At 44.4% G+C, this 16,364-nt stretch overlaps 1 protein-coding gene across 1 annotated transcript; it reads left to right on the top strand.

Annotated features, from left to right (window-relative positions):
* Positions 1-13,794: 13,794 nt before the first annotated feature.
* Positions 13,795-14,652, top strand: LOC101757656 (protein VASP homolog; the record flags this gene model as incomplete). The annotated part of the gene is made up of 1 exon (XM_004980281.2): positions 13,795-14,652. A coding segment is annotated over one exon (723 nt), but the record flags the coding sequence as incomplete, so codon positions are not given.
* Between the last annotated feature and the right edge of the window lie 1,712 nt (positions 14,653-16,364).

Genomic DNA, 16,364 nt, shown 5'->3' with positions numbered 1-16,364 from the left:
CGGGGCTGCCGTTTCAGCCGTGGCACCCGCCCCCCCACTGCCTTGGCCCTTGGCTGCCTGCGCTGGTGTGGCTTGGGACAAGAGGACCGAGGACCCAGACTCCCAGAGGATCCTCTGCGCCGACTGAGCTCTTTAGGATCTTTGCTGTGAACTGTGCGTTTTTTTTTTTTGACCTTTTTACCTAGGCTGGGTACTGTGCCAGCATGATGACGGTGGACTTTTGTTACATTAGTCACGTGACGACGAGAATTATACAGTATCATGAGCATTAGGTCGATCGGCTGCTACCTTTACCGGCACGTAAGCGTGTCAACGCGACTCTCTTTAACACATCATCGTCATCACATGAAACGGCGGGCAACGCACGCCCAAGTGGAGGATCCGGTCCTTTTTTTTTTGAAATAAAGAGGAGGATCCGGTCCGAGCACAGGGATTAACAAGGATTACCTGTAAGGGAAAACAAGGATTACCTGTTCCTAACAAAGTGCCGATCGACACATTTCTACTACCCGATTAACCGCCTTCTCCACGAAATATCTTCCATTAGTTAGATGCTGGGAACAAAATGTACGTGTGCAGCAACGAAGCAAGAGCGCGCGTAGCCACGGTGCCGATCAGAATCAGAGTGACCTTAAGCCACGGGCACCGCGAGAATAAGTGGCGAGTGCACGCGCTCGCCGGCTCGATCGCCGGGTCGGCGTCAGGTCGGTGGAAAGAGGGCCCGGAAATGAGGTCAGCGGTGAGGCAAGCGCGTATCTCTGCGAGTCACGTGATCCAGTGGTTCTCGATCGATCTACTGCTACTGCTAGTTAGCAAGAGGACGCGCGGGCTCTCTCCTCGTATGGTGGGTGGCTTTTGATTTGGGTCTCGTGTGTTAAGCTGCATGTCACGGTCTCTCTCTGCTAGCTAGCACGCGTACTAGCTGTTACAGTACAATGTACGTAGAGGAGATGGATGAGAATGGTGAGAGATTGAGTGAATATAATGGAGAGCAACCAAAGCTGTAGATTAGTTCGAAATTAACCGCCGCCTTACACAGCTGCATGAGCAATTTGCATTGGTTCCAATTTTTATCGAGTACCCCCTCCGTCCCAAATTACTATTCGTTTTGGCATTTCTAGATACGTAGTTTTGACTATGCACCTAGATATATATTATATCTGGATACATAGCAAAAGTTATGTACCTACAAATGGTAAAACTAATAATAATTTGGGACGAAGGAAGTAGCACCGTATAGTCGTGTCTTGTACGCTGGTCACATTCAGTTAGAGACGTGGAGAAGGCTGGATACAAATAATTGAGACAACAAACCAATGCCATGTAAGAGGAATTTGCATTGGCTCCATTTTTATCGATCGAGTGACACCGATAGTTGACTTGCTACGTATGTACCCTTTCCTTGTCTATCTTTTATGAGAGCAACCAAATGTCATTTCTTTCATCCCCACACCGTGTTACCAAAATGGACTCCCCTCTATCTCTATAAAGGTAGGCATCATGTGAACCTACTCGAACCCTTACCTTAGCATCCACCACCGATTCCTGATCGTATCTTCATCGCAGAAGATAAGCATGGTTGGTTCTCTTTAGAAATATATTTTTTTTCCACCTAAAATGCTGGAAATGTATTTTTAAATGCTTGTGTTACCAAAGGTAAAAAAAAAAAATGTTCATTTCCATTAATGTAACAAGCAGTAATAATTCGGAGAAATAAACTATATATACTACCGGCCATGCGTCTACGTCTTCGGCATTAAAGCAGAGCGAGTTGTGGATCGACGACGACGATAACGCACACCAATGATCAGCGCCGCGGTATAACAATCGATCATCATCAGCGCGTCCTTAATTTAGAAAGCATCGCGGCATGATTGCTACGCCATGACTCGGCTCCACCGCCCGCAAACGGCCGCCGCCCCCTCCCGTGACGATCGCTACAGGCCTACAGCTAGCCGCGCGCGCTTGAGCAACACGCTACGCAACTCTTCTGCAAGAATAAACATGTTGCCATAGTATACTAATATAAACCAAAATGCAAAAATAATATCACTAAAAATAATCGTGCAAAAATTTGGATCCTACAAATTATGAGATTCTTTTCTTTTTTTTTTTCGTGGCCGGTGTTGAGCAGAAGAGGCCGTACGTGTGGACGTACGAACCGCGATATCCGCCACGTAGAGGGCCGTGGTGCCGCGTGTGCCCGCAGGCCCGGGGCTCCCTCCTCCCATTGGAGGAGACGACACCTCGGCGCCGGCGCCCGGCAGCGTCCGGATCCCGCGGCGTCTCGTCCCTGGCCGTACTATACTCCACGTGTGTGGTTGCGATCGTGGACCTGACCGAGTGTCCCCGGTTGATCTCCATTTTGGGGACATACACCTGTCCGGCTAGTAATCGTCATAGCATGGTCGATCTGGATGACTGGGTCAACCTTTTAAAGAAAGAAGATGTCATGTAGGACGCTCGAAGATGTCATGTAGGACGCTCTCAGCCTGCTGCCTGTTCAAACACAGAGAATCTATATTTTACCTTAAATTTTCAATTATATTTTTACTAATAGTTACATGTTTTTACTAATAGTTATAAAACCATAGTCATTAACAAGTGCTTCTACATACAGGACTGGCACCATGGTATTATTTCTTTAATATATACTGTGATCCCTCCATTCCAAATTGTAGATCGTTTTAGCTTTTCTAGATTCATAGATATTATTATACATTTAGATATAATGTGTGTCTAGATGCGATTTATAGATATTATTATACATTTGATATAGTGTGTCTAGATGCATAATAATATCTATGAATTTAGAAAAACTAAAACGACCTACAATTTGAAATATAGGTTAATGTATTGTTAGTTTCTCCAAATGCCGTTGGACGTCAATCAAAACATGGATTTGAACTTCTCAAGATGAATGGAGGGGGTATTTAATTTTCTAGTCATTTTTTATTATACAGTAGAGGAAACCATTTTCTCATGATCCAAAATACATGTCGATTATACGCAGAATCTAGCTCTCCATTCTATCCTAGCCTACCATCGAAAGACCAATTAACTGTAAATACAAGTACCTGTGCTTAATCGAGACTAGCTAGAATTTACGTAGTCAGATTTCTCAAAAGTCCCAATATAACCAGCTAAGCTACCCTCAAATTAGCACTCTCCAATCTCCACAAAATTTGTGCCCGTTTGAAAGGCCTAAATTGGATTTTTTTTTTAAAAAAAAGAAAGGCCTAAACAGACCTTTAGTTAATTTGCAATGTATTTTTTAACTTCAAAAGCGTTTTTCATCTCTAGTTTCTCTTGCAACATTATTAATTCGTACAAAATCAATGTCATCTTAATCAAATAATGCTTTGGATAGGCCATCCGCAACTTTTGTATACTAAACATGTATATAATGTGATTAATTGTTAACCAAAAGGTATGCAAAATCGCTATTGATCCCGGTTTTTTATCAGAGTCAATCGCTGTGGATAAGGTTCTAACAGTCGATGAAGGAGAGAGAAAAGGGCCGCCGATCAAGCCGTGTTGACCAAGACTGACCACAGTTGACCAAGGTTCCAGAGGCCAGTTGAAGCAAGGTGGGCCCAGTTCGAAGCGAAATCGACTCCACCAAATAAGAGAAAGCGTGGAGATTTATTTTAAGTAATTTTTAGAAATGGTTGTAGTAGTTCATGTTGTAATTGGCTAGGATTTTAGTCTGCTCCAAGGTATAAATATAAGCCCATGAGCCTTATAATCTCTCAATAATCAATCAATCAATACAATCTTTTGGCGCCACACCGCCAAAACCTTAGGAGTAGGAGAAGAGTAGTTTTGACGGGTTCTTTCCTGCGTGCACGGCTGCATCAGCTTCGATCTTAGGCGAGCTTGTAAGTACCGTCGCCCGATCATTACAGCCTCTACTAGGACTTTCTAAATTAAGTCTTATATTCTGATATTCGGTTGTGTTGCTAGTTATCGAGTTATCTTAGATTGCAAGTAGAACTTTCTAGGCTTTGTCCAATATTCCATTTATCTTCAATGATTTCTCATAGTTTTCGAGTTTTTGGTTTTATTAAGTTGCATCGTATTGATCTCTTAGTTCTATCAAGCGCTCACGGTTATCGAACGATTTAGATTTGGTTAGGTTTTCTTCATCGGCTCCCTTGCCCTGTTAAGCATTCACAGTTATCAGATCGTATCTGCTGGTAGATCTTGCATACTTTTATTGCTTTATGTATGCTAGGTCCAATAGATCTTTACTCCTGCCCCTTGTATTGCTAACTGTCGTGCCCTTGACGTCAGCACGCTACTGTTGAGAGTCGATGCTTCGGTCGGGTCTTATCTGTTTTTCTCATAAGCATGATGACATCATTGAGCCGATAGGGGCGCATGCAAGGTCTTGCTGCCACAAGCTTGTTTGACTAAGTTAGTGGGCCAAAGTTAATGCCCTCTCACCATGTTGCCTTGTCTAGGTTCAATTACACGGTCATGACATTCATTAGGATTCTATTAGCTTAATTAGCTCGTAAGGGGTTAGCAAGAGGTCCTTGTTTGCTGTGTTGTAATCTTTTAGGTTAATAGATTGATGTCAATGCCCTCTCATTCGTGTTACCTTGTGTAAGTTCAATTACACTTATTAAGACATTGACTAGATCTGTTAATCTATCTTATGTGCGCATGGTTGACAAGGGCTCCTGGCTGTTGTGTTACAATACTTTATCTTAGCCCATCGGCTCATGCAGCCGATGCCACATGCCATTAATGTTTTATTTATTTACATCGCATTATTACATTGAATACTTGTTTATTGTGGTGTTTATTCCAAGAACGCCTACCTATGAGTTCGAAAGGCTTCGCCGCCGATCGGTTCAGGAATTTAATGTTTACCTTGTCAATTTTCAGGTCAAATTGAATGGCACGCCTTGCACCACTCGTGAGCCGATTTGGAGCCTGCACTAGAATTAAGCAGATCTTTCAACTCTTCCATATTGTTCAACGCAGAAGTCTGAGGTTCAGATTTTACGTCAACGATCGCGTGTGCATGTGGCCACATGCTCTACCTTAGATTTCTCTCTAAGCATTGATCCATCCCATCTACCCCATGTACCCATGTGCTTTCCACGACCCTCTGCACTACATGCACAATCAACCGTTGATGCATACACATGACTTGCATCGACGGACAATGCGAGTATCTATTTCAATAAATTAGAAAAATTTTCATGATGCAAAAAATCTTTGACTATTAGAGTCCGTTTGGTAGAGGTCCCAGGTTGATTAAGGGGGAGCTCTTTCAAGTGGCAGGTTGATTATTTGAAATGAGGAAAGATGTTGATGGCTTAAATAATTATCTTCTCTTAATTTACATCTTGCGCACAGAATCACTTTATCCATTGAGAACTACTAGAGAATTGTTTTCAGATACCTAATCACTACAAATCACTTCCTACAAATGATCATTTCAAACTAGCTCTACCAAATATGCCCTTATATCTCAGTAACATCTAGCTCTAAATTCCAACATGTAGCCAACTTCTGAGCCGCCTGCTGCCAGCCGTCCTCCCGTGATGCCAAATGGGCATGCGATCAAGTCATCCATCCATCAACAGAAGATTGCTGTTAGAAGGTGACACACTCCACTACACATGATCGGCGACTGAAGCGGACAGCCAGCAGGGCCGCCATGGGCGTCTTGTGTTACATGGCATCAATTAATGTCAAACTAACGAGATGGGGACAACATAAACTGGGCGAGGTCGGCAAGCAAACGAGAGCTAGCCAACAAACAAACCCCGAAATGATATATGTATATATAATAATAAACCAAGCAATTGGATCATTTTGTCCATGTACATTTTGTCTACTAATTGTTTTATGCTAGAGTAGTTTTGGATGAATAAGGGATCGGATCACGACATGATTAGAGGATCGCGAAGCGATGTCGATGACTCGCTCGGAGAGGATTCGGATTCGTCATTGTGTAGATGGCTGGACTGGCAGCTGCCATTTGTGTTGGCATTATTTTAGGTGATGAGTACGTGTTTTGTTGGTTTACTGCTGATTTGGACTGCTTAATTAGCTAGGGATGATGGCACATGATTGCCACGGGAGTTCTAGAGGAGAGAGGATCAATCGTTAAGACGTGATGGTTTTGTAAGCGCATGCCGCGCTGACAGCTTATCTACCACACGCACCTACCGTTCCTGGGTGTGTATCTACAATGATCGGCCATGTACATCTTAGATCCTAGACTATATGTGCTTAGAAAACTTCTGTCTATCTATATATTTTTATTCTGATGATTTTTTCACTAAAAATATTTTTCATAAACAAAAAGTCGATGCAAGAGAGTGTGACATCGAAAGCATAATAATTAGCTATATCATACAGAGTACCAGAGGTACTCATTCAAATAGGACGTGCAGTGCGGTGGATGTATTCATAGGATGATTGAGTGTGCATACCAAATTTTTTTGGATTAGTTTATTCAAACCATTTTTTAGAAAATAGAATTGTCTCCTGCCTCTACGACCACACATAGCCAAGTTCTTACAACAAATTCAGCTTAAAAGCTGATAACCGAAATGAAAACAAAAGTTCACTTATCTTAAGGGAAAAAATTATAAGCAAAGTCTATTATTGCTTCTTAAGGCAAAAGTTCATTTAAGGCAAAGATATCCAAAGCGACAACTTCCAGCGCTTTGCTTGCCACCCAAACTGATTCCCTTATGTCTTCACCTGCAATAGAGACCAAAACCGTAGCCAATAAGCTCCCCTGAATAGCGCCAGCATAAAAGAGGTGAACCTTTTTTTTTCAAAAATTATATCATTTCGAGTACACCAAATCACCCATATAAGAGCAGCAACCCCACAAAGATCAAACATCTTATCTTATTATCTATGCCTGTTAACCAATTCCGTAGCATATGACTTATGGACCTAGGTGGGGTTTCAACATGAACAATCCTCCAAATAGCTTTTACATAATGACAATAAAAAAAGCAACATGAACAATCCTCCAAATAGCTTTTGCATGATGACAATTAAAAAAGGATGCTTGATTGTCTCATTACTATCACAAAAGCAACATTTTTTACTACCCTTCCCTTCCAATTTCTCTTGACTAGATTATCCTTTGTTAATATTACACCCCATTGGATGAACCAAAGGGAAATGCTTATTTTTAGAGGAATATTCAATTTCCAAATAAAATTTTGGGTGAAAGGGACACCCTGGTTCATCATATATTGGCACATAGACCGAACCGAAAACATGCTGTTATTATGAAGCTCCCAATGGAACCTATTTCTCTCAGTAATTAGTAGGTAGTCAGCTCCTTTAGCCGTCAGGTTATTCCAAGCCACCAATTTATTCCCAATTTATCCCCAGTTTATTCTAACCATGGATTCGTAAGTTTTTTCTCTTGAATTACATGTTTCAGGCGGGATAAGGTACGTGCCTTCCAAAAATTCTTGAAGTTCTAAATACCTTGCGTTAGTCAAGATAAGGTAATTAAAATGTGATGTGGACTGGTAAATGGATCACTTGCTCCAAATTATGTCGGTACCGAATTGTGACCACTAAAATGTAGTGGCCAGCGCATAATTAACAGATAGTGCAGCGCGGTTAAAATTAGTGGTTATAAGCTTTGTGCCCGCCAACTTTTCATCCCCAATGGCCAGTGACGGATCCCCGGTCAAATTTGGAGCATCGAGTATATGCCAACTATATATGGTTGATAAAAATCTTTTCATGAGACTTTTGGAAGTTTGTGTTCGTGGACCACGGCACGATCGTCTTCTTCGTGGCAATAAAATAAACTCATGATTGAATTGCATGTACAGGGTGAGCTAGAGTGCTAGACTCTAATCACATCGATTACACAGTATCGTGATTGAACATAGACTGATGACCAAATCTAAAAGTTAATGAAAACAGTTGAAGAATGGGTTTGGTGATTTTTAGCCTGATTTCTCAGCCTTCTGTTCATTAAGTTCCCTGCATCGTTGTATTCAGAAAATGTAGCTGAAGCATTACATTTATTTCAAGCGAGTTGATGCTAGAAAATTCCAGAATAAATCCACCTAATTACCATACCACACAGTCAGCCGGATGAAACGCAGCTGTCATGCTAGTTGGAATAGGCGCCACTGGGACGCGAGAGTAGGCACCGGCGTACCGCACTATATGCTGATGAGAGGTAACCACTATTTTACCATAGTAGCTTAACTGAGCACATCACTGTCAGATTAAGGCCGGTGCCACGTTCTTTGTTTTGACATGACAAATTAGTCCAAAAGCCGTGTTGTCTCATCACAATTTTATTTATGTTAATGTTTTGTCCGGAAATCTGTATAACAATTCCAGAATGTTTGATTTTACCAAAATTCGCAGCCTGAGGTCTTTTTTATGAAAGAAGGAAGATAGAGCGCCACAATGCAACCAGTTTGATCAAAATTCAGGATGGTTCAGCTTTTGTAGTTAGTTCCCACAAAAACTTGAACTAAATTTTATCTTTGTTATTGTGAGACGCAGAGAACTCTCCTGCATATTCTTTTTTAATAGTATATAATCGAAAAGGCAAATTAATCACACAACCATGCATATGTGTGATTACACTTGGTGCCACCTGGCTGTGCATGAGTACAGGAGGATGGCTACATCTCAGAGCCTCACGGAAGCACCACACAGGTGGAGCGTTTGCAGGTGAGGAACCATGGGTGCATCAAAACTTTGGGAATTGCCGCATGAGGTCACGTCCCTGTCAAGGAGCGCTTTAATTGGTTAATTTGCGTGTGCCCAGGCCTACCCAATTATGTATATATGCCCTCTCTCTCTCACTCACTCATGAAAGGCGATGATGGAAGGATTACATTTTGGGCCAAATGCATGCATGAAGGATGCACACGCGTGAAATCCAAATGGACCACAATCAGTGAGATCACCACTCACAAGAAAAGAACAGGCAAAATAGGCATGTTGGTCCCTGAACTTTACACAAAGGATTAATTTCGTCCCTCAACTTTCAGATTAGCCAATTTAGTTCCTCAACTTTCATTTTTGGTCAAACTCGTCCTTGTGTTGATAAGTGGCTCCATATTGGTATGAAACTAATACAAAAGATCCATTTTACCCTTAGTTTTTTTCTCTCTTCAATTTTCACCTTTAGAATTACAATAACATATGATCCAAAATAAATATGAGGATAAATATGTTTTGCGGAGGGAAGTATGAATACATACATGAAGCATGTATAGCTCCATGTCATGTATAGCTCCATGTATAACGTACCACGAGTACGTGAGCACATGTTGAGTTTAGAACATGCCTACACACATTGAGTTGTATATATGCCAAAAGAATATGAGTAAATACTTGTTTGAGTACATATATTTTGCCTATCAAATTCGTATGAGCACATACATGAATGACTTTAAAGAGTACGAGTAGATACACTTTTTAGAAACTATATTTTGTGTTAGTTTTAAAAATATATTGTTATGTGTATATATTAAGGGTGTATGAGCATATACATGTTTGACCTAGATGAGCCAAGGGCAAAATGGACTTTTTCATCAGTTTTATGCTAACATAGAGCACCACATCAACACAAGGACGAGTTTGACCCAAAAATAAAAGTTGAGAGACTAAGGTCCTGTTTGGCATGGCTCCAGCTCTAGGTGGAGCTGCTCCACTCCAGAACTTCAGGTGGAGCCAGCTCCACTCCAAAACTTCAGAAATAAAATGAGGTGTTTGGCTAGATGGGTGCTCTCAGCTCCAAAAAAGACTGATTTCAGTGTAGATTGCCATTGTTGCCCTCCAATTCAAGCCCCACTTGTCATCCTTTCTATCCCATCTTCTCCCTTTTATTTTAGACTTACAAATGAACTGACAATCGCATTCATGCCTCGCGTAAGCTCAAAGCAAACATGAGGAGCAGAGCCGCGGCCACCGCCGCCGTCCGCTCCATCACCACCGGCGGCGCCACCGGCGCCCCCGACCCGAAGATACTAGCAACAACGTCCTCGCCGTACGCCATGGACGCGCTGCCGCGACCGCCACTGGCGTCATCGGCCGCAACGAGCTCGACGCGGAGCCGCACCCCTCCCTTGTCCACCGCGACGGCCCGGAGGAGGGGCGGATCTCCTGTGGGCGGCCACGGGGCCGGGGCGGCGACAGGGCCGGTCGGCGGCGGCCTAGGCGCCCACGGGGCCGGGACGGGCGACGGGGCTGGGTCGGCAGCGGGGCCGGGCGGCGGCGGGCTGTGCGGCCACGAGGCCGGGGCGGCGACAGGCAGCGGGGCTCGGCGGTGACGGGGGCGGGGCGGCAGGGCGCGACGGCGACGGGCGATGGGGGCGGGCGGCGACGGGCGGCGGGGAGGCAGCCACGGGGCCAGCGACAGGGGCGGGGCGGCGACGGGCGGCGGGGAGGCGGCCACGGGGCCGGCGACAGCGACGACAGGGGCGGGGCGGCGACGGGCGGCAACGAGGCGGCCACGGGGGTGGCGGTGGCGGCGGCGACGGGCGGGCCTCGGCGACTGGCGGGGCGCGGCAACGGGCGGCGAAGAGGCGGCCACGGGGCCGGCGGCGGCGGCGACAGGGGCGGGGCGGCAACGGGCGGGCCTCGGCGACTGGCGGGGCGCGGCGACGGCGGCGACCGGGGCGGGACGGCGACGGGCGGCGGGGAGGCGGCCACGGGGCCGGCGACGGCGGCGATGGGGGCGTGGCGGCGACGGGCGGCGGGGAGGCGGCCACTGGGCCGGCGACGATGGCGGGGAGGCGGTAGGCCATAGGTGACGGGGGTGGGGAAATAGGCACGGGTGGGAGCTCGGGAGGAATAGAATGAAACGTTTTTTTGTGTAACCAGTGGCATTGGTGGGTAATTACCCACCAACTCCACGAGGAGGTTCGAAATAGAGAGTTTTGGAGCAGCAAAAGAGGTGCTCCAAAACTCCACCTTCATTTGCACTACAGCTCCATGGAGTTGGCTGCTCCATGGAGTTTTGGAGTTGAGGTGTTTGGCTAGATTTTTTTGGTGGAGTTGATGGAGTTCTGGAGTGGAGCCATGCCAAACAGGCCCTAAATTGGCCAATCTAAAAGTTGAGGGACGAAGTTGCCCTTTGTGCAAAGTTCAGGGACTAAAGTGCCTATTTTGCCAAAAGAACAGTAGGTGTCCATCACAACACAAGTTCCTTGGGCAAGAGACAAGAAAGGGCGACCAAATAGCAACACAAACATTTGAATAGGTGTCCAGAGATCTATGAATTAATCATATTAAATCATTTCGCATCGCTCTTGTACATAATTTTCAAAGGGAAAAAAGTGTTTGATTCTTCCATGACACACACAATATGCTCAGGGTGACCCATATTGTTCCAGTGTTTTTGGTCTGTTGCCCCGGCCCATTCCCTGCACTAGCAAATTAACAAGTATTTGCTTGCCTATCATGGAATAAATTGTAAATATGCGTCTTATTGGGAGGAGGTGGTGGTGGATGAGAAGGCATGACAGGTGACTGGATCAAAATTTAATGTGGTGAGGGTTTGTGTGCGCATGTGCATTTTACAAATATATACAAGCGAGATCTTGGGCTTTTTGCGCGGTAACTTTGTAAAGTCGCGGCAGGAAATAAATCCCACTGGGGTAAAAGTATGATTTGTTGGTTATAGAATTGAAGAGTATATGTGCGCATGCATAAAGAAGCCCCAGGGATTGGATTTTGTTCTTCTAGTGCTTTTACCACGCATGTAAGAAGCACCAAAACAAAAGACGAGTAACAAAAACTGCCCCTGCTCTGGGCCAAGAGATGGGCTGAATTGTTTGAATAGAGGCAGCTCTTTATTTATAAGAGTGATTCAGCAGATACAACTTCTTGGATACAAACAGGAATATAATTCTGGTAGATCGAACAAGCACAAAGTTTGTTCGATCGAGCTAAAACATGAGCTACCTCGTTAGCACTGCGACTAATATGAAACAAGTAACTGAAGTAAACTTCCTTTATAAAGTCTTGATGTCTGCAACGATAGTGCCCACTTGAGACCAATCCCTTTCTCGTGCATTCAGCTTCAAAACAAGGGATAAGCAATCGGACTGGATCACAATCTTGTGGAAGCCTTCCTCATGAGCCAAAGCTACACTAGACTGCACAGCAACTGCTTCAGCCATCTCCGGCATGGTAACCCCAATAAAAGACTGACAGCTTGCTATCAGACAACGTCCCATATAGTCCTGGACCACCATACCCGCTGCCGAACTTGACGTGGAGGAGAAAACAGCCGCATCCACATTAAAGCATACCAAATCAACTGGCGGTGGAAGCCATCTCTGAAATTGTTTGAGGGCTTCACATCTAGAATCATATCCACATAAGCTTGAATTTTCTTAACAAGACGTAGAGGGCAGGCTGTTGCATCATTGTTTCTAACATCATTCCGAGCCTCCCATATGTAGCAGATCCAACAACCATTGGTTCATATTCACAAGAAGTTTCTGTTCTAGCCTAATATCATACAGGCTCTTAATTGGTTCCCAAACTGCTGTTGCAAACTGACAAGTAATGAAACATTGCTCTACTCTTTCCTCCCTGCCACAAAAACAACAATGAGGGGAACAATCAGGAATATGTCTGTATGGTAACTGGAATGCTGTAGGTAGACAATCATGGGCTGAATTGTTCAAGAAGTGTGCAAATGGTCCTTACGGCCGTTGCAATTTTGGAGTCAATGGGAGAATGTACTGGCGGCAACTGACTGTTTTGTGTGTCGCTTAAGCAACAAATTCGCATTTTGTCACTTGAATCAGCCCAATAGTATTTCCGGCCCATGCTGCAGGCCCAAGTGGACGGGCGAGAGTCAAGAAGCAAGAAAGGAAAGCTGTGGTCCACTCATACATAGCCAATTGCTAGCCTTCTTACTTTTCTTCCTTTTTCTTTACTCTTCTCTTCTCTTTTTTGTTTTGTTTTTCGTTTTACATTTTTCATTATTTACTTATTTTTCTTTGTTACTTTTTATTTATAAGCATACTCCTTTAACATGTAATTTTTGTTCTTTTAACAATTCATATAAGTGAAGTGTCATTGTTCATTATGTCAACTTATTTCTTCAAGATTTGCATTTATTTGTTTTCCATGTGAACTTCTCTGTTTGTAGTGTAGAATTATTTATTCACTTTGTAGACTATTTTTTTCCTGTTATATAGTTTTTTTAGACTAAAATGGTCAACAATGCAGATGTATTTTTTTACTTTAAATATAGTTTTTTTACATGCAGACTAATGTTGAATCGTTGTTCGTGATTGGGCTAATTTTTTTGCGGTGTGATCATGTGCACTTATTTTTCCTCAAAGTCGATATTGTACACTTGTTTTTGTTTGCAAAATTGATTAAATTGTTCGGCCCATCGCACAGAAGCCCTATAGCATGGGCGCGTGGCCCATGAAACAGCAGAGCAATCTCAGGCCGCCGGTCCAAGAGGCTGATGCGCATGCTTCAGGCGATGGAAATTTATTCCGTTATGCTTAGGGCCTGTTTAGATACAACCTCATAAACTTTAGGACTTCACAAACTGGTGTCATAAAAGTGCATTCATAATGTTTAGGAGTGTTGTTTTCATTAGGAGGACCAAACCATCATAATGGGTCATTTTCCTCATAAAAGTGGTCCCCCAACCCATCCTTTACCCCTGTTACCCCTCCCCTTCTCTCTCCACGGTCGCACCCTACCCTTTTCCTCCCCCGCTCTTCTCCCGCACAGCGCATCTGCGCTGCCTCCTCCTCCCTCCGCCGCCGCCTCCTCCTCCCTCCCACCACCACCTCCTTCGACTCCTACCAGTTCGACTTCGGCGTCAACGCCTCCCGCTCCTCCGGCTCCCGCCCCCTCCGCGACCAGCACCCGGGCGCGGCCGCCAACACCTCCACCAGGCCGGCCACCGGCGCCTCGTGGACGCACCAGCCCGCCAGCACCAAGCCGGCATGGACCCACCAGCCCTCCCCCGCCGCTGCTTCGGCGGCGGCCGGGCCCGGATCCGGGCCGACCTCCATGGTCGGCGACATCTTCGGCCGGAGCTGGTCCTCCGCCGCGCCCTCATCCGGGCTCGGCATCCCGCAGGCCAACAACCCTGCCCTCTTCAGCGACCTCCTCGGCTCCGCGCTCGGCGGCTCCGGCTCCTCCCGCACCCAGTCCAACGCGCCGCTCAGATCCTCCGCTGCACCACAGGCGTCTAGGCCCATCGGGAGCTTCCAGAGCGCTGATGCTGGATTCGGTAGTTTCCAAAGCTCTGGTGCCACGAAACCTTCCAGCTTTACGTCTCCACCCCCACCAGCTCCGGCGCCTACTCCTGCGGCAGCAGCAGCCAACTCTAGTGTAGATCCTTTGGACAATCTGTTCGCTTCAACCACAGCTGCACCGGCTGCAACCACGGCAAGCAATGGTGGTGGCGGGGGTGACATGTTTGGTGAGATGGATGGTTGGGTCGATGTGGAGGCAGAGTTCGGTGGTGGTGACAGTGGTGGTGCAACCACATAGCTGGATGGCCTGCCACCGCCACCATCTGGATTGACAGTATCGGCTGCCAAGTCCAAGGGGATGGATAGCTACAAGGGAGGGCAGTACGCTGATGCCATCAAGTGGTTGTCTTGGGCTGTTGTGCTCAATGAGAAATCAGGGAATATAGGCTTGGTGCAGAGGACCTAAATTAGGGGTACAACGGTCATTTTCCCTCTAACATCCTAAAAATTATGAGTCCATCCAAACACCCCACTCCTAAATTTTAGGACTAGCAATTTCTAGCTCCTAAACTTTATGAGTGTCCTAAAGTTTATGAGGGTGTATCCAAACAGGCCCTTAGCTGCATCTGCTCGCCTGGGCTGGTATGTAGTCAGCGGCGGATGCGACCCGTGAATATAGGAGGGGTTCGCTCTTCTTTCTCCTTCTTCCTTTTCTCTCCTTGTACCGTAAATATAGGAGGGGTTTAGAAGGGCTTTATTGTCCGAGTGGCGGTAGGGAGCTTAGATTCGCCCCACCCCTGTATGACAAGAGCACCATATAAGAAACTATAATAAACTACAAAGTTCTATATCTCCACAATTTTCATATAAATTATATAATCATCAAAGGTCATATGGTCTTTCACATGACCAAGCTCATATGGAGATAAAACTAGTACCGTAATTGTAGACCTCGATAACACGAGTAGGCGTTCAATAGGGACACCTCTTGAACGGATAAATATTCCTATTTGTAATAGCTTCAAATGAAAATGATCGTGAAGTTGCGTACAATTTTTTTTACCGAAGTTATTATGGGAAGTCCCAATTTATTTTTTTAATATACTTTTTTATTCTAACCTGTTTAATTTGCTCCCACGAGGAATAGAATCCAGGATTGCCAGATGCTAATAAGTGCTCAAACCTAGCTAGAGGCCCTTTCATGAGGCATACAATCTTGTTGTAGTTTATCTATTTTCAATCTCATATAAAAATTATTATGATTGTTTTGAAGATGTGCTCCGTACAAGAGGATAAATTGTCCAACTAGAAGAAAATCCATATAGATCGCGATACATTATTTCTTGCCTGGTGGCGACATGAAGATGCATTTGCTAATTTTTGCATGCGGCGTATATTTTTGCTCAATTGAAAAATAATTAATTTTTTTTTTGGATTTGTGCTTGCAACAGCTTCACTAGAGACATTTTTTTTGTCCTGTACTAATATGTCATAGAGCTGCCACTACAAACAATAAGTGTCCCTATATTTTGTAACACAACTTGTAATGGCACATATTTTGTAAGACAACATATAATGGCACAATATTATATCTCTATCATCTACATGACTAGAAAAATATTGCAAAAATATTATAATTTTGAAGTGATGGGTCTTTGAACTCAAGACCTCATAGTGAATTGCATTATACTCCACCTACTATGCAACACAACCTCACACCAATTCTTGCATATTTACTTAGTATAATTAGTATGAGTATACCTCAATAGTCTAAATACTGTCTTAAGATATTATAATGAATGTCTCAAGCTATGTCTCTATGGGGGTAAGGTCAATTTTGAAGTGTCTCAAATATGTCCCTAATATTTGGTATTGGCATTTTACAAAAATGACTTAAGAAAGTATCCCTATGGTTGAAAATGCTTCTAGTAGTATCTCAACACATACTACACATTCTTAAGTGCCTCTTTATAATACGTTTAGACATATTCATAAGGGTAAATCAGAAAATGTCTCTACAAAAGTGTTTCTACTTGAAGTTTATGTTGTAGTGTTCTACTTGAAGTTTATGTTGTAGTGTTCCTTGTTGAAGAGCGTGCTGATGAGTCGGAGCAGACTTCTCGCTACATTTGACGACCAACACTT

The sequence above is a fragment of the Setaria italica genome, chromosome VIII, assembly GCF_000263155.2.
Source record: "Setaria italica strain Yugu1 chromosome VIII, Setaria_italica_v2.0, whole genome shotgun sequence".
Classification (NCBI taxonomy): Eukaryota; Viridiplantae; Streptophyta; class Magnoliopsida; order Poales; family Poaceae; genus Setaria; species Setaria italica.
The sequence above is the reverse complement of the archived record's forward strand: the minus strand, read 5'-3'. Positions and strand labels throughout refer to the sequence as shown.